At 36.1% G+C, this 27,969-nt stretch overlaps 1 protein-coding gene across 3 annotated transcripts; it reads right to left on the reverse strand.

Moving 5' to 3' along the window:
- On the reverse strand, positions 1-27,969 carry LOC142351098 (uncharacterized). Of its 3 annotated transcripts, none has more exons than XM_075403185.1 (7): positions 27,886-27,969; positions 17,178-17,402; positions 16,609-16,741; positions 16,125-16,295; positions 9,081-9,257; positions 5,225-5,402; positions 1-756 (listed from the first exon to the last, which is right to left on the reverse strand). In XM_075403185.1, exons 2-7 carry the CDS (start codon positions 17,289-17,291, stop codon positions 201-203), a joined length of 1,329 nt encoding a protein of 442 aa, XP_075259300.1. In that variant the 5' UTR covers positions 17,292-17,402; positions 27,886-27,969; the 3' UTR covers positions 1-200. The 3 variants fall into 3 exon arrangements, with proteins under 3 accessions (XP_075259300.1, XP_075259301.1, XP_075259298.1); XM_075403186.1 differs by lacking the exon at positions 27,886-27,969 and adding an exon at positions 27,809-27,878; XM_075403183.1 differs by lacking the exon at positions 27,886-27,969 and adding an exon at positions 26,079-26,365.

Here is a 27,969-nt window from a genome sequence, read left to right on the forward strand (position 1 = left end):
TTACCAATCTGAACACTTAATTCATACAAATAGTTCTGGCTTTGGCGAAAAACTAAAAAATTCAAACTATCTTTTGATTCAAAGAGTATAATTTGAGCTTTTTAATTTCTATGCAATAATTGAACTTTCGCCAATTCATTTATAGACATACACGAAAAAAAGATCATAACACAAATTTGTGAGAATAATTGAAACGGAAATTAGCAATTTGATTCTGCGGCAATGCCCATGTTTGTGTCATTCGTTTCTACGCTCTTATCCACCTCTTTTTGTATCATTTCCAATTTCCTTTCTTTGAACCACTTCATAACCAAAACGTCCAAATTTAAAGACAGATCCAGAGCTGTAATTGTGACCACTATAGCTCCCAAAATTGTTGTCCATGATAATCCCTCGTCTGGGAAAAACACGAGTTGAATTCCGTAATCCAGCACGACTTTGGACGTTCCAATGGAGGTATATACTGCAGCTTTTGTTCTTTGCAAAGCTAGCGCTTCTAGAGGCGATATGAACGATGCCATTATTGATGATACAACAATTATTAATGCTGTGTAGTAAGTATTCGAACAAAAGAATTTATTGTAAAGAAGCTCATCGGAATATAAGATTTGATAAGTTGCCCCGCTGAGGGTAAGTGTGGCGCCCACAAATGTGTTGAGTAGATATGCGTTGACGTTAAACCCCATTTTGCGCACAGCCAATACCTGAGCTGTGACTAGACAAGCAAGCCCAATGCAGATTATGGTCGCCCATAACCTTAAAAAAAACAAAAAACATCCCGTTAGTTTGCTATTGACGAAACATAGCTGGTCGAATTCCGAGATATAGCTCCCAGAGCTTTGTAGTTAATAGTCAGCTGACCGCACCGACTCAATTTAAAGCAAGGTTCATCATGAGAGGAAAAGTCCTTTTGAAGGTGAGTTACGTCATGTTTGACATGCTAGACTGTGGAGAGTACAAACACATTGTAGGTCAGATAGAAACTAAAAGACTACTTGGAAACAGATGTAGAAAAAAGGCACTTCGTTATTTACCATTCAAGGCTTAAAAGAATTTAAATAGCCATCCGACTGTCAGAGTAAAAATTGAAAAGAGTTAAAGATTAAAATTTTGAAATCTTTTCCAAAAAACGTCAAATATCGTTAAGAATGCACTTATGAAACAAACTTTAATTGAAATTCAAAGCCTTGAAGCCAACAAAAATAACACGAAATAAAAATCCCTGCCGGTACACAGAATGATTTTCTAGCAATCAAAAAATAAATCAAACGAAAATAGAAAAGCAGGGCAAAACCGCCATATCTGATTAGTGTATACCTCTCGTTAAAAAGAGACTTTCATTGCATGAATTATTGAAGTGAAGTTACTATTAATTTTAACAAATAAAGTCCCCTAAAAGACCTAAGATTGAAAAAATTGATTTCGAAAAGCCACAACTTACTATAAAATAGTGGCCATTTTGCGCTTGAAACGCATTATTAAGCTCTCAAAAACACGATGGTATCAATTTCAGAGATTCAAAAATTAATGCAGCATCGGTCAACAATTATTGTTGGCGGTGGCGAGGGGAAGTGTGTGTGTGTGTGTGTGTGTGTGTGTGTGTGTGTGTGGAGGGCGGGGAGGGGCAGGGGCAACGCTCTCTGAGCGTTACCTGTTTATCCCGTTTTAAGGACAAAAAGTCAAAGGGGTCAGACAAAAACTTGGTCAAGCGAAAAATTGCATAAAAAGATCACAGGAATAATAAAATTGCTACAAACTTTGTTTGAGAGCAATTAATGAGACCAATAACTTGACATCGCTATTATTAATCAAAGTATTCAAAATAAACCACAAACAAAAACCTAGGTGAAGAAAATTGGGAGGCCAGAAAGAGAAATGTAACGCTGCAAAATCACCCGCTTCTGCAGTTGATTTATTCATTCAGGTAACCGAAACATTAGTTGTTGTCTGAAAGCAAAATTTGCCAAATTTATATGAAGTCAACTTCGATGAGTGGTGACTTGAATTCAATATTGGGTCAAGTGTATTTCTCAAAAAATAGTCTAAACAACGGCAAAAAAGCGCATGCCAGAATGCAGAATGAATTGTTAATGTATAATGGAAAAAAATGGACAACGAATTGGTATATAAGTGAAAATGATTGGTATATAAAACTAATAATTAAGAAAGAAGTTTCTAAGAAGTTTCCTAGAATGTCGCAAGTAAAAAGACAAATAGAAACGTTTGTGTTCAGTTTTATGTTAAAATACGAGCAGATAGTCATTAAAACCCTAATCAACATTGTTAAATTAATTCCGTTAGTCATTTGATTTATATAGCAAAAGATCATATTAAACTAAAACTCCTACGAAACAAACTGGCTTCTCAAAACCACCAAATACATCCTAATGATTCTAAGTATTGCAAATAAACTTCACATGAATGACTTAGAAATTAAATGTGTTATTCCGAGGTTTAAAAGCAGAGACTTTATTATAAAGCAATTTGTCAAAAAACAGTTCTTATATTTGAAATCAAACAATTGCACAATCGGATCGTGAAAGAACTGGCCAATTTATATTTTGAGACATCGAAAACAATTAGGTCAAATACAAACATGGTTTTTCAACTTCTAAGTTTAAACAATGTCAAATGCATTCTAACTTTGTTAGCTTTTTTGATGATCAACAACAGCCGAAAGAATCGTGTAATCTGCCAATTTGATGCTCTCAGAACAAAAACACGCTGATACAAAAAACGACGAAGGACGCTAAACAAATTTGAAAGAAAGCGTGTGCAGATTGCATTTTTTTTAAAAAACAAAACAGTTACCTTATCATGGAGTAGTTTTTCAGCATAATTTTCCACGAACTTGATAACTCGGATCTTGATAATTCGGTTAACTCTTAAAACAGTTCTTCGAAATATTCAAACTCACAGTTTCCCATCAAAAAAGTTTTTTAAATTGTTAATTGCGGCCAAACGTTTTCTAATGTGTTAGAAATACAGACGTAGCCCAATTTTTACAATTCTAAAATGCTTTTCCAATTGACAAGCTAGCTACATTTTGGTTGATCTCAACGTCGTGCTGAATAAACGTTCTTTAATTGACAAGCAGTCTTTAAAACACAAGTCTTGCATTTACAATCCAATAATTGCAACCGGCTCTCAAAAGATTTGGTCAATTTTTTTTGAGATGACGGAAACAATTAGGTTCAATTTGAAAAATGGCTTTAAGTTTTAAGTTTAAACACGGTCAAACACAGCCTAAGTTTCAAAGCTTTTTGAGTAGCAGCAACAAGAGAAAGAACATGTGTTACTGTAATGTACAAATCTGTAGAAATAACTGTGTTAAATTGTCGATATCACGCACTCAGAACTAAAGCAAACTGATACAAAACACGACGAAAGACGCTCAGCAAATTTTGACCCTAAAGCTTGAGCAGATTGGAAAAATCACGAATCATATACATTACTATAGAGTGGCTTTCAAACATATTTCTAGCAAATTTGACAAATCAAAAACAGCTCAATTATATATCTATAGCAGAACAATTTATTAGATAAACTATTACTTTGCTTACTTGTTAATATAATTAAAAATGAAATTGAACAACTCATTATTCTCCACATAATCGATTTTGTTCTCTGCTATTTTTGTTGTTCAATGAACCATCTGCTATTTTTGTTGTTCAATTTTGCATTCACAGCCATCTTGAAAAATTGTAACAATATGAAATATGAGACTTGTTAGGCGTAAAGCTCTAAAAAAACTTAATTCTATCCAAGCGTTACGTGTCTATCCCGTTTTTTGAGGACGAAAAATCAGAATGTGTCGGACGAAAAATCGGTCAGGCGTAAAATCGCACAAAAAATACCACATGACTAATTTAAACATAAACCGACAAATGTCGGAAGAATTGCTCTTGAACGACAGGCGAGGCAATTTAATTCATGATCTTTAGTATAGATCAATTTTACTTTATGGGTGCAAGTCCCCACCGGGATTCGAACCACTGACCTCCCGATACATGGCCACCAGCACTAATATCGGCGCTAACATTAGTTTTCCTATGCTGCAACCGATTTTATATTAGCAACAAGCTTTACTTCGGATCACTAGAGATCACTCAAAAATGATGAACGAAAACGTGAAAAAGTCACTTGAGAAGTCAAAGAAGTTTCTAGAAGAAAAGCGCAAAATTTTCAAGCGAAAAATTTGCATAAAAAAGACACACGTTTACAATAATTGCTATGAACTGCGTTCAAGAGCAATTAAACATAACCGACTAACGTCGGGCAAATTGTTCTCAAACGACCGGCGAGCGGTTGGCTTTGTCAGTAGCTAGCCACGGGGGGCTGCTGGGGGTAGTGGGGCAACAGTGCAACAGGGGGGGGGGGGTCTTCAACCTCTAAGAACCGCCCTTCAAAACAGTATGTCTCCAAAACAGTTTCTGTGAATCGCATACTTGGAGACTAGTGAGCTGAAAAGTTCTAAGTGCACTTAATGCCCGCTGGGCGCAACCTGTTTATCCCGTTTTTGAGAACTGAAAGTCAAATGGGTCAGACAAAAAATCGGTCAAGCAAAAAATCGCATTAAAAAAGACCGACCGGACTATTATAATTGTTACAAACTTCGTCTGAGAGCTACTAGAAAAGGTAGATATCATGCGATTAGATGGTAATCACTGCCTGAAAGAGCACAAACGACTAGTTCTTGGCCATTTATCATTAAACAATCACAGCCGAGGCCTCCGAGCGTTACCCGTTTAAAGGACAAAATGTCAAAGGGGTCAGAGGAAAAATTATTTGCGCCCCCTCCGACGCACGTACCATATTTTTACATAACGATTTGCTATGTATTGGCACGTGTTGTGTATCTGGGGGGTGCATAACGTACAAGGGGGCATAAACGGAAAAGATCCAGTTTTCTTTATAATGCCCCAAGACTTCTCCATTTTGTCTCATTTGATTATCTGTATACATCAATCATTTATTGTGCTGAAAAAATAATGAAGAAACTGAGCTGAGAGAGCGAAAATAAGTTGAATGAAATTCTGTCGCAAAAATAGCCACGCGAAAAAAAAACAACTGCGTGTGAAATAAAAAGATGAGCCAAAATTGTCAAAAAATAAAGTAAGAAAATTCACTTCAGTGTAGAAGTGATAAAGACTTTTTCTGCAAAATAGTAAATGAAGTGATAAAGTCTCTTTTTTACAAAATAGAAGATTGGAGAATGAATTACCTGTAAGGGTACGCGTCGTCGTTCACAGATGATCCGAATAAGAATGGTGGCCTGATAATAAAAACGACTCCAATGGAACTGACAGAAACCAGGAAGACCTGGAACCTCGTCAATTTCTCCCCAAATAGCACAAAGGCAAATACCGCCACAAGTAATGAAGGTCCACACGTCAATATCACTGGATAGATAACGGGCATCTTTTCCAAGTAGGGACAGATGTTTCGCAAACACAAATCAAAATTGTAGCTTCTCAGTACTGAAGTCATAAAAATTCATTTATGCCGACCGATTCTCTGAAAGATGCCAGTGCTTGATCAGAATTTCCGCACAGTAGAGTAGAATTATTAAGAAATTATAACCTAAATTTCTGAAAATCTTCAAAAAATGAAGCACTAGCGTACATATCAGATGCTATTGGGCAAAATTATCAGACAAATTTTCGAAATTTTGATTCAAAAGTATATAAACATCATATACATTTGAATCAAAATTCAAGTGTGTATGGGGGGGGGGGATGGAGCGCGGGGTGGGAACACAAAACTCACTATAAGGCACCCCAATCAAAATTCTAAAAAATAGGTCTACTATAGAGTAAAGAACAAAAACTACTAACAAAAACTTTATACTCCAACCTTACGTGCCACCAAATCATTTTGACAATTTTTAAAACAATAAAAAAATCAAATTTTATAAAACATTAAAAAAATATTCGTTTTAACACATGTAAACAATAAACCAAAATCTACAAAAGGCGATAATCCCAGTTAACAGGAAAATTTGTCTAACTTTAGATTCCATTATGAGACAGAAAAGAACAAATTTGACAAAATATCTAAACTACTGCAAAAATCATTCTTTTACGATTTTCAGTGAGTTTTTTAAGTTAGTCTTCCAAAACAAACTCTTCATCTTGAAAACTAAAACGTAAGAAGAACAACAAAACAGTACCTACATAGTAAACACACTAGTAGAAACGTTGATAGGAGGTTTCATATAAAAACACTTAACGACTTGAACATGATTTTATCTGCTTTTCGTTCTGCTGTTTTGACTTTAAGCGTACTCACTTTATTAGACAAGTGTTAAATTTTTTTCAGTTTAAACAGGCAATAAGCTAAGTCAGAAGTCGAATGCGAAGATTTAGACTGGTGTTAAAAAACATCTTGGGAAAAGCTTAAAACTAAATAGAAGTATAGCTCCTAAATATTTGTAGCTTGAGTCCATGATGGCGGATAATAACTCAAAAAATAGATTTAAAATCTTTTCAACCAGCCTAGAGCTATATTAACTATGGGTACCTAGGACCTAAATTACAAAATCAAAAAGAACCATTTTGAGAGCCATAAAAATTATAACCCACAAACATTGGACTAATGACTATAAAACAACGGGCAGGGGTTCACTTCCATTGTACCCCCCTCTGCTTCAGGGTAGATTTTAGCCTCCCTTAAAAATGGGCAATAAGCTCAGACAGATTGCCGGCAGATTGCCGGCAAATAGCCGCCATTGATTCCCATAACCGAGTTTGGGATTGAAAAAACCATAAAAACTATTGTTAAAACTTTTAAAGTGCAAGATTTTGATTCGGATTTCGTAGTTAGACATACTCCTGTTCCTTAAAGAGATGATACAGATATTAACATCAATACCAATGAACAATAGACCTGGTATCAATGTTCAAATAATGGGCATCTAAAACGGGTCTTAATGGGTTCATCCCGCTTGGATTTCTGATTTCGTTTTCGATACTGGGAGTAACTGGTGGGACTGAGATGGGGAATGGGGGATAACCTCTTATAATTAGGAATCACCCTTCACAAGATGAATTTACGTCTCATCAAAAGTTTCGATGAATCGCATACTTAGAGGCTAGTAAGGCGTTAAATTCTAAGAGAGCTGCTCAGCCACTTAATGCCTTCCAGATTTTTACAGGTGTATGCCCATTTTTGAAGAAAGTTGAGAGCCAGTAAAAAAATTGACAGAAAACCGCAGCACTAATATAATTGCTAGAAAATTCGTTTAAGGGCAATTAAGCATCGCAAGACAATTCGTGAATTACAATCCAAAGAAATGGAAGATCGAACTACTAACATGAAATGAAACCCCTAACTATCATCATTATTACAAAAACTATTCTTTGAGTGTCAACAGCATATGACCTTCCAACAAGTAAAAATATCAGAGCATGAAGACAAAATTGAAAAAAAAGAATTATTTCAGATTTTTTGTCATTACACGTGGGGATATACTGAAATTTCACTCCAATTGTTTGGGATAAAATTGTGCTTAAGCATAAAAACTTTCAGCTACCAAGAAACATTGAATGGATAAAAATTTGGTGCAATAGAAGGCCAGTGAAATCGAATGTTTTTCATATTAATTTAAAAAAACAACGAAAGGGGCAAAACGAAAAAGTACTGAATCACAGAGTAAAGTTGTATAAACTGTTAAAGACACTGAATACGCAAAATAGATTCACTTGTGCGGGAAAATTGAAACATTCAATAACATTTTATGAAAAATTACACATTATCAAAATTACAAAAACCATTAGCTACAACTGAAAAAAATACATAGGTTCATTAAGGCTTTATAAGAAATCTAATGGGAACTGCCATTACAGAGACTAAGTGATAAGGGTACAAAAAAAACAAAAGCAACAACGGAAAATTCTATTAAAGCACTAGTGTTGATGTCATGAAAACATTTAGCTATCAACTGTGAATATCAAACAGGCTCCATTATGTCTCATTAGACACGCGATGGGACCTGTCGTTGAAGCGACTATGTGAGAAGAGAACAAAACCAAAAATGGGCAGCACACAAAAACAATCGACAATCGTCGGGCGAACTTCTCTCAAATGACCGGCGAGTGATCGGCTTCGGTAGTACACAGCTGTGGTTCCAAGATGCTAGCTTTGTTGGGGGGGGGGGTTAAGCGATTGGTGGTGTAGGGTTGGGATTAATGTACGAGAGGGAGTCCAAACGCAAGCAGGTGGATGAGGGTGAACGGGGGAGGGGTGTGTTGGGGGGGGGGAGGAGTGAGCGGGAGGCGGAAGGGGAGGGGGCGTTACATGTTTATCCCGTTTTGAGGACAAAAAGTAAAATGCGTCAGACAAAAAAAATTTCCATTAGAAAACCATTAGATGCCCATAGAGGCAATCAAAAATTCAACTAAGCACCATTAGAAAACGTGTATCGCCTTTAATAGGATTCACAAAAAAACTAAGAGCAAAAACAGTGAGAACATATGAGAAATTGCCTAACGTAAAAAAAATTCTCTTAAAAACCGATAGTTTGTTTAAACACCAATCTCTCACTTCACCTTAAACTAGATTGACGCTTTAAAACTACCCACTTTTTCGCTGTCTTTTATACTCTAGTGTGAATAACTTTTTTCTGCGTGATCTGATTTTCGTTCACGATTACAAGCCTACTTTTAAAATATGAGATCAAAAACCATTTACAAATAACTAAAATCAGTGTGAATAACTAAAATCAGATCACGCAGAACGCAGGATGTCCGGAATCAAAAAGTTATAAGCAAAAAAATGTTCAAGGAATTTTGCATTAAAAGACTCACATTACTACGGTAATTGATTTGAACTTTATTCGGGAGCACTTAATCAAACAAAATGTTAAGGAAAAAAGTCAATCACGCAGAACGCAGGATGTCCGGAACCAAAAAGTTTCAATCACGCAGAACGCAAGATGTCCAAAACCAAAAAGTTATAAACGAAGTCAAAATGGTCAAGGAAGAATATCACCCGTTGTTCTCAATATTTTCATCATAAGCTAGTGTAAAGATTACTACAATTAGGTTTATGCTTTTGAATTGAAAAAATTGAAAAGATGCCTGAAATATCCCCAAAAGGCATTTCTGGAATTATCCGAAACAAAATTGGCAGAATAATGAACATCACCACCAGTTTAACTGCAATTCCCGTCCAGTTGTTCCGAATAACCTTGGCAGCTCTCTGATCTGAGTTTGTAAGTATTGTAAGAGAAAATTGAATGAAGAACATTGCGATACCTAAAACAGAAAAAGGATGATAAATGACCTGTGTATTTACCCCAAAATGTTTGCCTAGAATTTTCCTCCTACTTTTCTATGATCAGGAGAAATCCCTACCAGGATTCCTACTACCAAGCACGTTGCCAGGAACCGTAAGTAGAGGTCTCTAGTTGAAACTTCAAATTGTTACACATCCTTTAAAGTTCAATCACAAAGTTTTAATCGACTAAAGATTTTGCCTGGTACTGGCTGTGCATACCAGCGACGTTTTCCAAACACAAAACAGATTAAAAATTTCGTAAGTTATTGCCATCAACAACAGTTAGCAGTTTGCGCAACAGAGATTGTGAAAAGAGAATTGACATTCAAAAAAATCAGAGTAAAAAAATAGCTGGATGAAAGCAGAACGATCCACTAAAGTATATCAAAAAATACTCCTTACGCCGAAAATAGGTGCTTTTGGAAAGCATAGATAGTCGCACTTGTAAATGGTTTTTGATCTCATATTTTAAAAGTAGGCTTGTAATCGTGAACGAAAATCGTCAGTGAAAGTTTGTTAAATTTTGAGCCTAAAATTTCGAAATACCCGTGTCACTAGTGTCAGCGTAAGCTAATTTCAGATAGAGCAGCTTAACCTTTTTATCCACAATAAGCGTCAGACTACAATCATAATGTACAACTCTCATTTCGATTAGTACAGTTGAAATAAGAGAGCGGTCCAAACTGGCATCAAACATGACTTTGATATTTTTGCTCTTCAATAATTTTAACATCTAATTCTAACAATTCAAAACAAAGCTGGCAGATTGTCAGAAAAAAGCCGCAATGGCTTTGTAGATCTGCAGTCTCAAAAACTCAAAAAGAAAGTCAAAGAGGTCCAAAAAAATTCTCTTTATTAAATGCTCAGATGTTAGATTTCGATCAAGAATCTGAATAACTTATTGCTCCTATTTTTATTGGCAGCTCTCAAATAACCTTTAATTAGAGTGATACGCACTCACTTGACCTCTTTGAACTAAAGTGAAGAGAACTCATTTTCAGAATGAGGAAGTATTTTTGAGAAAGTCATGTGTGACCAAAAATTTAATCGCGCGAATGCACGAAAATTCTCGTTGCACTAAGAGTGAAAAATGGCGTGCGTCACGCACGCAATTCAGTTGAAATTGCAAGAATGACTGAACAAAAAGCAGATTTGAAGTGATTATGACGTCATATGGTCGTAACCAAAATCTTGACGACTAAAAAAAACCAAGAGAATAGTCTCAAATATCGCTTTGCGGCTATTAAAAATTCTGCCATTTAAACTTCCGAAAATGTCGAAGCCTCCTACTTAACTCAGTCTCCTAGCTGCTAATTCATAGTTCTTGGTCATTAATACTCATAATTTTTTAGTAATTAACCCAAAATTCAAAAAGAAGCAATTCGCCTTCTGAGGTTTCATTTTTAAACATTTGAGTCATAAGCATGACCTAAAAGTTAATTAATTGGAAAATTTTCAGCTATCAGCTATCTCGGATAGCCACTAACGTCGGAAGATTTGCTCTCAAACGACTAGTGGGGGATCTAATCAATTGCAGCCTGCTTCAGTCGGGGGTGGGGGTGTAAACTGAATGGGACTAAAAAATTCACTAGGGGGCTCAAATAACCTCAGAGGTTAACACATAACACTATAAAGATTTAAATTGAAAATCGCGCAATTACCATTTGACTTTTAAATTGCCACGAATTAAGTTCAGCTGCTTGAAATTGTGAAAGAGAGAAAACTTAAGATTATGCAAAACGCAGATCACGCAAAACGCAGAAACTCAAGGGCGAAAAGGTCACCTGAAAATTTTAAAAACAGTCAAGCATTAAAATCATAGCCGGATGAATGCCGGAAATGTTTTGAAGAGTCGTGCAATAATGAATATTACCACACGGTTGTTATCGCCACAGAGAAGTTATCAAACTCCGAGGCGAAGCCGAGGTGTTATGATATCTTCGAGGGCGATAACAACCGTGTGGTAATTTTTTTAATCAACACCTGTTGCGATCATTTCAAAATTGAAAACAGTTTCATTGGTTTTTCATTTTTATTTTTTGTGAACAATTACATTTTCAAAGGTAAGTGATATTTCTTCGGATCTGTTCTTCGTTTCGACCTCATCCGCCCCCCCCCCCCTCCCACACACACACACATAGACACAAAAACACAAGCACACACACACTTACACACTCACACATACACGCACAGACACACACTTACACACTCACACATACACGCACAGACACACACACGCACGCACACACACCCACGCACACACACACAAACACAAACAGACACACACACACACTTACACAAACTTACACACACACAAACACACACAAGCACGCATGAACGCACGCACACACACAAACGCACACACACGCACCCACGCACACATACACCACACACACAACACACAACACACACTCACCACACACACGCACACACCACATAACCACACACACACACACTCCACACATACACACACTTACACACTCAAACACACCACAAACTCCACACACACACAAACGCGCGCACACAAACACTTACACAAACACACACACAAACTAATCACACACACCACACACAACACACCACAAACTCACCACACACGCAAACATGCCACACACAACGGACACACAACACACACCAGACACAGCACACACACACCACACAAAAAACACACACACAAACAGACGCACACACACACTTAAACACACACACATACACAAACACACCACACCACACCACACTCAATACACCACACACACGCGCAAACACACACACCACACTGCACACACGCACACACCACACACAACACACACCACACACACACAAGACAGACCACACACACGACACAAGTTTTTTTTAGGTTACAAGTTTAACAAACTGTTTCCATCATTAGACTACGAGTTTATCACCACTCTTTTATCGCCACTGTCTACTTAGTAAGAGTGGCGATAAAAGAGTGTGATAAACTCGTAGTCTAATGCTGAAGTGTTTTTCTAGTGTCGATTGGGCATTAACATTTATTACGCTGGCAGTTTATTTAACTGCTGTTGTCGCAACAGGTGTTCATTGAAAACTCTTTCAATTTTGCCTACATATCAGAAATGTCAAAAAGTAATACAAAAAACGCAATATATAGTAAGACAAATTTTTAATTAGAAATGTGGGCCAGTTGGGGGAGGGGTAAGTAGGTAGTTAGGTTGTCGGGGGTAGGTAGGAAGTGGGGGTAAATAGGTTCCAAGGGGTGGGTAGGTAGGTAGGTAGATAAGAGTTGAATGTTGGGGATTAGGTAGGTGTAGGGGTTTGGCTGAGGTCGGTAGTTGGAGGGGGGAGGGCGCGCAGTGAGTTAGGTGGCGTTAGGGGGTAGGAATGGCGCATAGGTGGGGGCGGGTGCTTGGGGATTAGATTGAGGGCCACCTTGATCAGAAAGTTAGGTGGGACTTTTATGGGATCAGAAACTCTCGGAATGACCTTTTCAATTTAAATATTGCTAGCAGTTCCTTAATACTATATAGTAACATAGCTGGCAGATTGCCAGAAAATAGCCGCAAAAGATTCGTAGATCGGCAGTCTAAAAAAACAGTAAAGACAGACAAAAAAACTCGTCTTTTCATTGAAGGCTGATCTGTTATATTTTGATTAATCTGTATAAGTTATTGCTGCCTCTATTAGCTAATCTCAAATAAACCTCATTTAGAGTGATACACACCCATTTGACCTTATCTCTTTGAATTAAAGTAAATAAAAGTCAATTTCAAAGTGAGGAAGTCATTTTTGAGAGTGAGATAAGTCAAGTGTGACCAATAATTTAATCACGCGCATGAACAAAAAACTCGCTCCACTAAGAGCGAAAAATGACGTCACACATGCAATTCAGTTGAAATTGCATGAAAAAATGAACAAAAAGTGGCTGTGACGTCATATGGTCGTAACAAAAATCATGACGACGAAATAAAAAAACCAAGAGAAGGCCAATAATAGCCCCAGCTATCGCTGTGCGGCTATGAAAAAACTAAGCTACTTTTAAAGTCCATTGTTCCAAAACAGAAGTCAAAGTTCGAACACAAAAGTCGGAAGTCATGCACAAACTTGCTTCAGCTTAAAAAACACGTAGAATCTCAATACTCCTCTTCGAGTCATAAAAAGACACACGTTTAAAAAATTGCTTATCTTTGAGAGCAATTAATAAGTAATAAGATTTCAGATAACTTTTCAAAAGCTGCATGTGGGTTAGTAGTAGGAACTTAGGGGGTCTGTGGCCCAGTTTCGCATCATTTTGAATTAAAGCAAACTATATGGTACACAAAACGCTTATAGCCTTATAATTTAGGCAACTACAAACGATGTGATTTCTGGGCGCCAGCCCCTTCATTTCTTACTAATTGCGTTCATCACATCCAAAACGGTGACAACCAGTTTTAGGGAAACTAGCAGGCCCGCAAAACCATAACAAATAAATAACTTACACGAATAGCAGGTTTGAAAGAAGTAAAAGTTTCTGTCTCGCACACAACCGGGCTCTCGAACCCATGCCTTTCGTTCAACAGCCATAGGTCTCACCACTTAAGGTATCTATGCGTATTGCACTTGTCTTTTACCCTTTCTGCAGCAAAATACTGGAAAATGGCGTTTGACTTGCTTGTTTTTGCCATAGCGCATGCTTAATGAGCACAAAAAAATGTGCATATAAGGAACTTAAAAATGATGGTAAAGCGCGTCTCAAACGCATTTATTACCCCAAGTTGCATGATTAAGGACTCCTAAAACATGTTACGATAGGAGCGCTGTTGACCATTGTGCTCAATTGCGACTGATATTTACTATAAAAGAGGAATATTAGACAAAACGACTAAAACTGCTCAAAACTAAGTTTCATAGCAATTTTATGGATAGTGGTAATAGAAAAAAACTTCAAGCTTCAAATTAGCAGTCCTCCATCTTACGAACTGCGCTATAACCACAACAAACTACCGCTTCTCACAAGCACTTTTATCTTATCAATAAACATATTTCAGATTGAGAGCATCTGAGATTACTGAAACATCGAAAAGTAAAGCGTGACAAACTTAGTCGAAAGCTATGAGTGTTCTAGATTAGCGCAGAATCTGTAAAGTTAAAACTTTGCAAAAAACCACACATTTACAATAAATACTTCAAACTTCGTTCGGAAGCAATTACAAAACACTTAGTACCCAAGTCTGTAAATCCTCCCTCTGGGCGAGCATACTTTCAAGCCATAATAGCCTTGTAGCGACTGCACCTGACTAACAGTCTTTTGTCCCAGGTTCGGTTCTCAAACTTCAACTTCGAGCTTTTTAGGTCATTGAGCACTCTTGATATGTTCGCTTAAATAAGCTGCTCAATATGGCTCTTAAACATGTGCTTCGAGGGGCCACTCAAACAAGCAAAATTTTGTCCCACTTCAGAGCTCACGCGTTTATTATATAGGGGGATTAGCACTTTTCATCCCCCATACACACACAGGAACATAAACCGACTCACCTCGCAGGAATTGCTTTCGAGCAACAGGCCGCGTAGTGTTGATTAGAAATCTTCATGTTTACAGAAGGGCAGGTACCCAACACGAGTTTGAACTCTCGACCCCCAGAATAGCAGTCCTCCATCTTACCAACTGCGCTATAACAACTACACACCACCGCTTCTCAGAATCGCTTTTATCGTATCATTAACCATATTTCAGGTTGAGAGCAACTGACCTCACGCGAAAATCAAAAAGTAAAGCGTGTACAACTATTACTTCACACTTCGTTCGGGATGAATTAATAAACGCTTAGTACCCAGGACAGTAATTCCTCCCTCTGGGCGAGCTCACTTTCAAGCCCTCTTAGCCTAGTGGTAAATGCACCTGACTAACTCTTTAGTACCAGGTTCGGTTCTCGCCCATTTACTTTAAGCCTTTTAGGTCATTGACCTCTCTCGATATGTTCGCTTAACCATGCTGCTCAATGTCGCTCTTAAAAATGCGCTTCGAGAGGCCCCTTAAACATGCAAAAAACTGTGTCCAATTTTAGAGCTCACGCGTTTAATATATAGGATGATCATGCTCTTGGGCATATTTTAATGATTGTGGACAATTTCTTGCAAGAAAAGGAGTCGAATTAAAAGCCTGGTCAGCATAAGTTCCCGATTTGTATTCAACTGACAATTTACGGGCGATTTTGAGGCACAGAATAAAGCGTTTTCTTTTTTCTGAAAATTTAGAAGTTGCTAAAACTTTGGAAAATATTTGATGCAAATTTTGTGATAAAATTGTATAAAGGCTGAACAAATCATCTACTAAATGTTAAGGAATCAAATGCATAATGATTCGTTACTAGAGAACTGATTTCAGACTTAACTGTTTTTTTTATTTTTTTTACAAAATCTTCAGTTGTACGTGATTTTTTTTGGAACTAAGTTTTGCATTTCAAACTGGGAAACGCAATATTACCTAATTTGAACCAGTACTGGATTTGGAACAGCATTTCTAACTTTAAACACGCACGTGCACGTTATATAAGGCCAAAAGTCGGCAAAACCAGAAGTTGCCATACACAGAGCCAGAAATTATTGACATTCATTGACATTTATTTTTAACCGTGCAAGTTGCGTATGCAAAATCTTCTAACAATACTCAACAGAAAACACCTTATTTCCAGCGGAAACAAAAAATTTGGCGAGCTATAGTAGAACGTTGGCCCATATAACAGAGTTACATCTTTCAGCGTAGCTTTCGTGGAACGATAGCACTTTTTATTTTAACAGTGAAGTCGTTGGTTCAACTCAACTGAGCTCTGAAGTCCTTAGTTGCGAATTTCACTAGCAGAATATCAGATTGTCATAGTTCTTACCCTGCCATAATAGGAACCATGCGACAGTAATTTCTGGGTTGAGTTTGATGACAAGGGTGTTGGCACTGACTGCAGCTACACTCATGAATGCAAAGAGAGACCCCAGCAGCTGAGACCACACTGAAGGCGGGGGTTCGTTGGGCGATCGCAGTGTAATAGCGGTTTCTACATCTGAACACAAAAGCATGATCTCAGTGGTTTCTTCTTAACATTTTGACTGCAACATGGATCAATAGTCCAGTTTTAAAGCTTCAAAAGAATAAAGGTTATAGCAGACCCGACATAAACTAGGTAATCTTCATGAGTCAGAAATTTAAATTTAGAAAACATGTTTACATTGAATAAGAGCTATAAAAAGATGATTCCTTTTTAAAGCTTATTTTTGAAAAACTGATCAACTACTTCATGAAAATGAGTCCTCAGAGCTACACTAAATATTTCACTTCTACATTTTGGGTCTTTACTGATATGAGAGATCTTGTACCTTCGCCGATGCCCATGTCCAACTCATCTGGAGCAGCAGAGCCCATTCTGCCCAGATACCTCTCTGAACATCCGGGCGGTTTCTCTGCCGCGGGCGTAGATAAAGGGCTCCATGTGTTCCCATCTGAGTTAACCTACTCAAAATTTGTTCATAGTTAAAATCCACATAAAAAAGCAAGGAGCTGGAAGGAAGGAAATATATGTAAGAATGGTTCCTTGTAAAATATTCCTTATAAAATATTCATTCCTTGCAGCACGAGGAATTTTCCGTCATCAACTTAAACAGTTATGGACAAAAACTTTTATTAATCTTTTATAGACAAAACCTAATTTCAACTCATTTTCTGATTATTAACCGATTCACTATTTTTATTTTCTATTCTGAATGTCCAACTAATTTTACTTCAAAACGACTGCTTTTCTTAAAAATGTCACAAATATTGCAGATCTAACAAAGAGTTGCATGTCAATTTGAAATGCACCTTAACTTTGACTTCGAAATTTGATTCATAACCAAATTTCCTGTTTTCAAAAAAATGTTTCAAAAATTTCAGCAACTTCGAGACTAACCTCACTTTCGCTCCAGTTACCACCGAAATCTGACTGAATATGAAGGCTACCCGGTTGCTCTTTTGATGATGAAACGCCATATGCACCATGACTGTCAGAATTATGAGGGGGCATTCTTTATAACAACACGCCCAGAAAAGGACTCAGGTAAATCACTCTATATGAGAGTTGGTTGCGTCAATTTGCAGAACGTAGGACAGTCATCGTGATATATCCAAGTTTCATCTAAACATAAGTAGCCCTCTATGATGGGTTTATAGTAATAAATGATGTTGAAGATGTGTGCACAATCCATTTGTTTGATCAGAACACAGACCAAAAGGTGGCGTGGTTTATCCTATTTCAAAGGCGTATATACTGGCTCTACATTTATCTTTGCCAATTTCAAAAGATATAAGATTACGTTACATTTCATTAACAAAAATAATATAACCGACAGATAATAGCCGCGCAACAGGTCTGCTAATGAAAAAAAAGAATTGACAACAGAAAAAACTTTTAGTTCCGAAAAAATGATGTTTGTAATAGCATTTCTAACTCTAAACCCGACATACTGAACGTCAAAAATAATGAAAGAAAAAAAACTTTTGAAGCAATATAACTCCAACTTGTGATCAAACTTCGAAAACAATTTTTTCACAATTTATCCCCTACAACAGTGCTCAGGACTACATATGAAAATAATATCATACTCAATAGTACCTTAACATAACCGACTAACGTCGGGCGAATTGCTCTCAAACGACCGGCGAGCGGTTGGCTCTTTCAGTAGCTAGCCACAGTTTAGTGAGGCTAGCTTTATCTTGATTCGACTCTGCAACTTTTAGTTTTCTAGACTTTTTAGTAAATAAATCAAATAAAAAACTGATAATGCAGAATTTTAAAAAAGCTTCCAGATTTCGCAGTGAAAATGTTCAAAACTATTTTTTGTCTCTGGATTTATGTCAAGTAACTCATCTGCAAGACTTGAAAAGCTTCGTTGGCCAGTAATGACTGCAAAAGGACAAAATTATTCAAAAATTTTGAAAACAATCGCAAATTTTATCAAAATCTTGCTGAAATTCAATATTAAAATCTCCACAACCATTTCATTGTCTCAAGAGACTATCTCGTATCCCTATTTCAAGCTTTGAATAGTTTCACTGGCTCAAAAAGATCCATAAATTTGGAACATGATAATAATTTTCCGAAAATTTGACAAAAAACAATTATCAAAAAATTGCTAAAGCTGGAGTCGTTAAAATATTGATAATCATTCTATTAACTCTAGAAACTATGCGACAGCCTATCATCGAACCTTGGAAGAGAGCTAGGACCCTGGTGTCGAAAAAAAACGATAAAAAATTCAAAAAGATTCAAAAAACAAAAAATTGCAAAAATACTGTTGATATTAATAACTTGAAAAACAATCATCAAAAACAATCTAGAAGCTATACAGTATTTTATAATCAAACCTTCAATGAGGTCGGCTGGCACTTGAGGTTGGAGAAACCTGGAAAGTGACAAATTTTCGAAAAACTTGAATTGCAGGTTTTGTGAAAAAATGCTAAAATTCGTGATGTTAAAATGTTGAAAACCCCTTCCATTACCGTTAGAATCTATGCAGTAACCTATTATCAAACCCTGCAGGAGGTTCGTATGCCCTTGAGGTTTGAGAAACGCAAAAAATGGCAAATAACGTGATGAAAAAATTGACAACTAAAAATGACAAATAACTTGATGAAAAAATTGCAAGTTTTAAAAAAATTTGCTAAAATTTGCGATAAAATGACGAAAAGCATTCCATGGCCCATTAAAAAATTAGGTACCGTATTATCAAACGCTAGAATAGACTTCCTGACTCCTGGGGCTCGGAAAACTTAGATAATGACAATAAATTTTATAATTTGAAAAATGCAATTTTCATAAAAAAGTACCAAAAATCGCGATGTTAAAATGTTGAAAAACCATTCCATTACCACTAGAAACTATGCAGTAACTTATTATCAAACCCTGGCGGAGGTTCGGTGGCTCTTGAGACTGGACAAACCTAAAAAAAACCAAAAAAAAAAACAAAATAACTTAAAAAAGCAGGTTTTATCAAAAAAAAATTGCTTAAATTTGTCATATTTGTCATATCAAAATCTTGCTGAAATTCAAAATTAAAATCTCCACAACCATTTCATTGTCTCAAGAGACTATCTCGTATCCCTATTTCAAGCTTTGAATAGTTTCACTGGCTCAAAAAGATCCATAAATTTGGAACATGATAATAATTTTCCGAAAATTTGACAAAAAACAATTATCAAAAAATTGCTAAAGCTGGAGTCGTTAAAATATTGATAATCATTCTATTAACTCTAGAAACTATGCGACAGCCTATCATCGAACCTTGGAAGAGAGCTAGGACCCTGGTGTCGAAAAAAAAAACGATAAAAAATTCAAAAAGATTCAAAAAACAAAAAATTGCAAAAATACTGTTGATATTAATAACTTGAAAAACAATCATCAAAAACAATCTAGAACCTATACAGTATTTTATAATCAAACCTTTAATGAGGTCGGCTGGCACTTGAGGTTGGAGAAACCTGGAAAGTGACAAATTTTCGAAAAACTTGAATTGCAGGTTTTGTGAAAAAATGCTAAAATTCGTGATGTTAAAATGTTGAAAACCCCTTCCATTACCGTTAGAATCTATGCAGTAACCTATTATCAAACCCTGCAGGAGGTTCGTTTGCCCTTGAGGTTTGAGAAACCTAAAAAATGGCAAATAACGTGATGAAAAAATTGACAACTAAAAAATGACAAATAACTTGATGAAAAAATTGCAAGTTTTAAAAAAATTTGCTAAAATTTGCGATAAAATGACGAAAAGCATTCCATGGCCATTAAAAAATTAGGTACCGTATTATCAAACGCTAGAATAGACTTCCTGACTCCTGGGGCTCGGAAAACTTAGATAATGACAATAAATTTTATAATTTGAAAAATGCAATTTTCATAAAAAAGTACCAAAAATCGCGATGTTAAAATGTTGAAAAACCATTCCATTACCACTAGAAACTATGCAGTAACTTATTATCAAACCCTGGCGGAGGTTCGGTGGCTCTTGAGACTGGACAAACCTAAAAAAAAACAAAAAAAAAACAAAATAACTTAAAAAAGCAGGTTTTATCAAAAAAAAAATTGCTTAAATTTGTCATATTAAAACATTGAAAGCTATTACATGGCAAAAAAAATATTTTTCAGTAACTTATTATCAAACCCTTAAGGAAGTGTTCTGGCCCTTGCGTTCGTGATGTTAAAATTCGTGATGTTAAAATGTTGAAACCATTGCTCTACCACTATAAACTATGCAGTAACCTATTATAAAACCCAGGAGGAGGTTCCTTGACACCCAGGGCTGAAATAACTTTAAAAATTTTAAAAATTTTTAAAACCCTTGAAAAAAATTGTGAAAATTAGTATAAAATTGCGTGTTTTTAGCGATCGGTTGTTCGTCAGTAGCCACGGGTAGGGGGTGCACTGGGGGTCTGATGGGGAGTGCGGGGCGCTACCTGTTTATCCCGTTTTTGAGGACGAAAAGTCTAACGTTTGAGGACGAACAGGACTAATATAATTGCTAAACTTCGTTTGAGAGCAATTAACCAGAAACACCGATGTAAAGTTAATAGACTTCATCCAATTGAAGTTTTGGATTCAATTTAACAACCAACTAAATATCAATGTATCTGGTTGGTTCATCAACTTAACACTGATGTGTCTGGCGTGTTAACATTGCGTATTGATTGAACTTCTCAGGAAGGCCAGAGCATTAGTGCAGGGGGTGGGATCAATGGTGCAAAACTAGGGGTTGCTAACTTAATTTTGACCTTCAGTATAGAACCCTCAAGAATTAGAGCGCTGAGTTTAGGTAAACGCAATTAACTTCCAATTAGTCTATGCTTTGGTGTCTGAATTCAATGAAGTGCGCTCAAAAGTCATTTTTTGAGTAAGGTTAGTCCAAAAAAATTTTTAAACAACAGGCCAATGATCCCCTACAATGAAATTCACATAAAACGCACTGTTAATTTACCAGATAACCCAATGTAAAGTTGACGAACTCCAATCAATTCTGACAAAGAAAGTCAACGAATCAATTTTATTCAAAACTTTTCTCTTTAATGTTTAATGCAAATAGAAACTCAATAATGAGATTTTTTTCACGTTTGTTCATGAACAAACGTGGAAAAAAAATCTCATAAGAAAATTTTCTTTTTAAGACTTCCATTATATAAGTTACCGCTGCTCATTGTCTGAATTTCATAATAACGCAAGACAGCCAGTGTAGGGGATCAATGGTGTAAAAATTTTCTTCGAAATCTGATTGCAAGATTGACAGCATACGTAAAAGGCGATAAGCTGAGTCCCACGTGACATCTGTTCATCGTGATAATAAGACACATAATTTTGCAAAGCATGGTTAACAGATTTCACGAGAAACTCAGCTTTTTCCAGATATCAGGCAAACTTGAATTTCTCCGTAGGTTCTTTAGTCATTTTTATAGAATTTAGAGCAATTAAAAATCAGTCGATTTCCAGTCGATTCAAAATTTGAATAAATTGAAAATCGTAATGTAACCAAATGTTCATCAAACATGCGTATATAATGTAATTTTGATATTTGAATGTTTACTCTTGTCAACAAGAGTGTGTCAAGGGAAGTATTGAAGCATGATCCACGGAAAAACAAATGAAAACACAATAACCTGAACCTAAACTGAACGCAGACCTCCCAGCGCCAAAAACAAACAAAAACTAGTTTCAAGATACCAATAACATTCTTCTTTGACGCAAAAAACATCGGTGGCTATTAAGTATAAATTTTGCTCAGAAAAAAACTCTGTTTCTTGAAAACAAAATAGGAAAATGAGAAACGAATGCAAATCAACAATCAACTTAAAAAATCAGACGTAACATCTTCAAGGCGAACTAATTTAAATATAGCTATAAGTGGAAAAAACCTTAAGAGCCTCGAATACCTCTTACCATTAAAAGCCCAGAAAACGACAAAGCAAAACTTCCACGAGAAAAACAGTGATTATGTTTTAAAAAACTGACCATTCATTTTCAAAGCCATCGAAATAGTGCAACAAATGACAATGCCCATAGACAAGCAGTAAAAAAATAGAAAAAAAAACACAATAAGCGCAAGATATCAACGCTGAACGTATAAATTCGCAGCTGTCAATAATTGCAAATTTTCAGGGAAATTGTGTATATTAATCATGAAAAAATTTTGAAATGCTCTCTCTCAACATCCTTAGACAAAAAATCCAGGTAAAAGCCAGCTGCAATTTAAAAATCACGAATAACTTCCCACTTGTTGATGTAAATGACTTCAAGACCATCACCTTCTTGTGAGACACTTTATCGATGCAGATCTTTAGGCTCGTGTAAATTTTGTTGGACAACAATGAGGAAAACAATGGCCAGAGAAACAAAGTGTTGAAAATTTGAACAGATATAAATTGTGAAAAAGGAACTAAAAAAAGGTTAAGAAGTCCCCGTGTTGCTCTTGATGCTTTCAAAACCATTATTTTAAAACTGAAATGCACACAAAATACCCTCTGCAAAGTAAAGAAAAAAGTTTTTAAAAAGTTGGCGGGTGTTACAAATTTGCATCGCCAATACACCCTTCAAAATATTATAAATTTTTTAAAAATTACTGAAAACTATCAGAACTGTCGTCGACCAAGGAAATACCAATGTTCCTTCATATTTGTTTCAATTTTTTTGAGAGCAATCAAAATGGGATCGAATCAAATCTGAGAAATTTATCATTTTGGGCTCAAAATTTCCAGAAAATAATCTTTTCCACTTTGAAATTGTGCATTTTTAAAATCTTTAGCACACTAAATTTCAATTACCAAATTATACACAAAACTATAGACTTATTCGAAAATTAATCAGATGCCAATCCATTTTCGATCACAATTTTCGTAAAAAAAGGGCGTTGAAATACCTTTGACATTCAACCTATGAGGCTTAATCACAATGATTGAGAGAAGTAAACAAAAATAATGTATTAACCCCCCATGTCCCTTGATTTTTGAGGAGCACTTCCCAATTTAACTTGATGAACACCAAATTCCACCTTAAATATTAATTTTCGTAATAGCTGTCGAGCTGAAACTTTACTGTTTGGAATAAATTTTTATGAACTCTGTTTGGAACTCAAAAACCATATATATAAAATGATTTCTATTTTTCTGCAAACAAAACATTATACCAATGATTACTGCTTCTTCTAAACGTGTCAATCTTCTAAAAGATTACTGCTTCTTCTAACAGCTAAAAGTGTTAATCAGGTTAACCCCAGTGCGTGACTGAAGTCAGTCTGGCAACCCTAGTGCGCGACTCAAGTCTGACTGATCAGAATCGATTTTGGTCTCAATGGCCTGAGCAGAGCTGGCTTGGGTCGCGCACCTGGTCCTGGGTGAGGTCGTCTACAAAAGCTCCACTCCAAAATAAGAAAACTAAGCTGCAAAATTGTTGGAGGTAAAAAGATGTATAAACATAAATAAAAACTTGTTCCCCTTGCTCTCGCCTACCTAATAAATTCAGATTAAACACAGCCTTCACTTACCAGAAACCACAATGTAAGTTGATGAACTCCGTCCAAGTCTCAACAGAAAAAGAAAGTTGTCACAAAATGTGGTGTTTTCACGTTTGTTCAACTATGATTGAGTTTGCATTTGCGTTAAATATTAGAGGCAGAAAAAATGTGATTAAAATGTGCTATCGTATCAACTTGTTTCTAATGAGCCTTGGATGGTGTTCATCAAATTTACATTGGGCTTTCTGGTGAGTGAACGCTGTGTTTCATCTGAATTTAATACGTAGACGAGACGACTAGTGTAGGGGATTGATGGTGTAAAAAGTGTTATTGAAATGTGATTTCAATTTGGAGTAATATTGCCTCAAAAATTGAATTTTTACTTCGTGAAAATAGGGGGTGCTAACATACTTCTGCCGTTCAGTATAATCTTTTGCCAGTTCCTGAAAATATGTTGTCAAGATTTTGCAAGATATTGCACAAAAACTTTTGCCTATGAAAATTTTAGCAACTATACTAAATGCCAAAAATAAGTCAGCACCCTTAAGTAAAAAATTCAATCTTTGACGAAACATTGCTCAATATTGCAATTGATTTTCGAAATCTGTTTACACCATTGATCCCCTAGACTGTCTTGCCTGCTTATCAAATTCAGATAATACGCAACGGTAAATTATCAAATACCTCGTCACTGTAAAGTTAACAAACTCCAACCAAGTCACAAGAAAAAAAGAAGTTATCACGAAATCACATTTTGTTCACTTTTCTGTCTTTATTGTTTAACGCAAATGCAAAACTCAATCACGTTTGAACAAGCCTGAAAAAATCACATTTTGAGGCAACGTTCCTGGTCTCGTAAGACTTCCCAGGTTCAGACCTCGGTTTCTGAAAAGACCATGATCGACCAAAACGTGGTATGAAAAGACCATGCTCGACTCAAATAGTCCATAAAAGACTTTAGCTCGACTTTAGATCTGATCTCGACTTTAGCTAGACCTAACTTTTTGCTCCTCGACCTTAGCTCGACCCAAATTTGATGCTAAACTTCAGCTCGAACCAAATATGACGCCCGACTTTAGCTCGATTTGAAGTATTTGCGCTGGACCCAAAAAACATACATTTGCGCTGAAAATCGGCTAGTACATAATTTATCGAAAAACGAACTGTGCTATTATAAATATATTTAAAAACCGAATTTTAGAATCAAATAAACTAAACTCTAACACATTAAACCCATCGTCGATGAAAAGTCGATTGTTACAGCTTTGTTAACTAGTTAAATTCAGTCGAATCAATAAGCAATACAAGGTCCTAGGGAAAACTAATTTATCTTAAGAATTCAAAATTTCTAAGATTTTTTGGTAAAATTCCACCTGATTTTGGAAGGTAGACTGCCTGTTGCAACGCTAGTTTAGTGTTGCTGGTAAATGTTACACATCTACAAAAAGAAGTCAAGAAAAGTTAACTATTATTAATCCCACAAAAATGCAATCCTGGACCCATAAAAAGACCATCTCGAATTTAACTAGGAGCTAGACCGTGTATCTGTAGTTAATATTGGACACCCCTACTAGAATTATAAAGTCTCTTCATAAGTCGAGGTCTAAACCTGGGTTGGGTGGAGTTCGTCAACTTTACATTGGGGTCACCGTTGCTTATTCTGAATTCCATAAGTAGGCAAGATCACTGATGTGCAAGACCACTAGGTGTAGGGGATTAATGGTGTAAAAATTTTTTTGAACTTTAATTGCGAGATTCAGCAATATTGCGTCAAAAACTAATTTTTTTAAATAAAATTAGGCGGTGCTAACTTACGGATCTTTTCTGTTTTTGCCCCCCCCCCCCCCCCAGTCCTATATAACCAGTCTGTTTGCACCCCCAAATATGTCCTTTTTTGTCCTTAGAGCTCCTTCAATTTAGGTACAATAACGTGCCGGCACCGGTACAAGATTGGATGGATTTTTGTTACCGGTTGTCAAAAAAATTAGTGTCTTAAAGCCAATCCTATGGAATATAAGTGCAAAAATAGTAAAATGACGCATTATTCTTTGTCTGCTCACATTATAAGCAAAGTTCAATTACCGTATACGTCTTAATTTCAAAACTTCGCTGCCCAATTAAATTGTAAATGCCGTTTGTGCATAATTGTATATGTAATTGTATAAAATTCAAACAATATGCTGTAACATGTGTAAGTGGGGGGTGCAAATGGACGTGGGGGGGGGGGGGGGGGGGGGGGGGGCAAAAACAGAAAAGATCCGTTAAAAAACCGTTAAAAAACCGTTAAAAAACCGTTAAAAAACCATATTGAAAAAAAAACTTACTGTTTGTGACCCAAAATTCTTTAATTTAAAGCTGCTTTTAAATCTCGTTTAATTTTGAAGTGTGAATAAATTTTCCAAACTATCAATAACTACACGCATTCAAATTGCTAAGGAATGAATATGATAATGTTTTCAGCTTGTGTCTTTAACAGTGCGTTGAACAAACAAACGCTTTTGATACGAAGTAACAACAATGCGTGAAGTAAACGTAAAAGTAGAACGAACGCGTACAAGTGAGTGCTGAAAGTGAAAAGAGTTAAAGCGTACGCACATATAAGCGTGTGTTGAATGTGTGTACGTGTGGTATTTTCCGCCCTTAAATAGTATGCAGTAGGCTATGCATGTATTAATATACGCTGCTGTTTCATTCCATATTTCCTACTATAAGTGAAGGAATAAACGCTAGCTGTATGAATTTTCACCATATATATTGTGTATAAAATTTTCCATGCTTTATTTTGGTCTCAAGTTATATGACCTATTTTGCTGAAAAATTTGACTCCAATAACTTTGCAGTAAGCATTGGTTTCATATTCAATCTACCAAAAAATGGGAAATTGGAGGGCGCAATTATTAATTGACTAAAACGGTGCTAGGAAAATTGGCCGACAGGGCGTTTAGCCGACAAGGAAAAAATGAGAAATTTAGCCGACAATTTTATCATAATTGGTCATAAAAGTCTCAGTAGTTCGGTTGTGATATATTCATATCAAGTCCCACGGGCCGCTGAGGCATGGCCATGGCCCGCGTGGCATGGCCAGATGCGGTAAAATACGGTCCACGGATTGACCTTCGTTACACTAGTTGAAAAAACTGCGGTATATGTATCCGCTTACGAAATAGTTTTTTAAATTGGCCAATCACAGCTTCAGAATAAGTTTTATTGCTCATTTTACTCAAATTGTCGGTTAAATTTCTCATTTTTTGGTTGTCGGCTAAACGCCCTGTCGGCCAATACGGCGGCCACCGACTAAAACATCTAACATCAAAAAGTGAAAATATCAGGCCTAGAAGGAAGGATAATTTTCAAAACACATTTTTATAAACTGTCTGGTTAATTATTCAAATCAATTATTTAGGCGATCGTCGAATTGGCCGATATGGGTTTTAGCCGACAACCAAAAATGAGAAATTAAGCTGACAACCCGACTGCACACCAATTCCAATGTTTCGACGAACTAACAATAATTTGAGCAATCAGATTTAGTCACCAATCACAATAGGGTTATCAGCTACATTTCTGTTTTTCCTTGTCGGCCAGTATTTTAAGCTCCCTTTTTGAAAAAATCGACGATAAATGCTGAACTGTAGACAATTAATTTCTTATCGGGATTACGGGTGAAACAAGCCGATAGTTAAGTAAGTTCAACTGTAGCTATGATGTAGCTTTTTTTCGATTTATCGATTTATTTAAACAAATGTTAGAAATCGTAACTACCATAGTAATTTTAATCATTAAAATATTATTTCTGGAGAACAAGTGCTTATTTAGGCTTGCGTTTACGTCGGCTAACTTTTGGCTTCTTCCTCTTATCTGAAAAATAACCCAATAAAACGGAAAAATAAACGTACTTAAAGAACGCAAGTCTGCGTTTTGTTCGTGTTACACACGGAAGATGCGAAATGCTAAGTTGCGCATAATGTAGTTTGACGGTCCAAATTGATTGTAATTGAATCGTTTTATCTAAAATTTTATCCATTTTGAAAAAACTTACGTCATTTCGACTTACCTTCTTCAAAAAAGGGGTCAGCACATAGAAAAATTCAAAACGTTCTCTGAACAACGATAACAAGAAACAGAACTAACCAATTAACGTAAGCTTCAAAAGGTGATTTCTTAAATGCAGATATGCACAAGTCTGTTCACGTAGTTTGTAACGCGCGCAAAATG

This window comes from Convolutriloba macropyga, chromosome 12, assembly GCF_964194025.1.
Source record: "Convolutriloba macropyga chromosome 12, txConMacr16.3, whole genome shotgun sequence".
Lineage (NCBI taxonomy): Eukaryota > Metazoa > Xenacoelomorpha > Acoela > Convolutidae > Convolutriloba > Convolutriloba macropyga.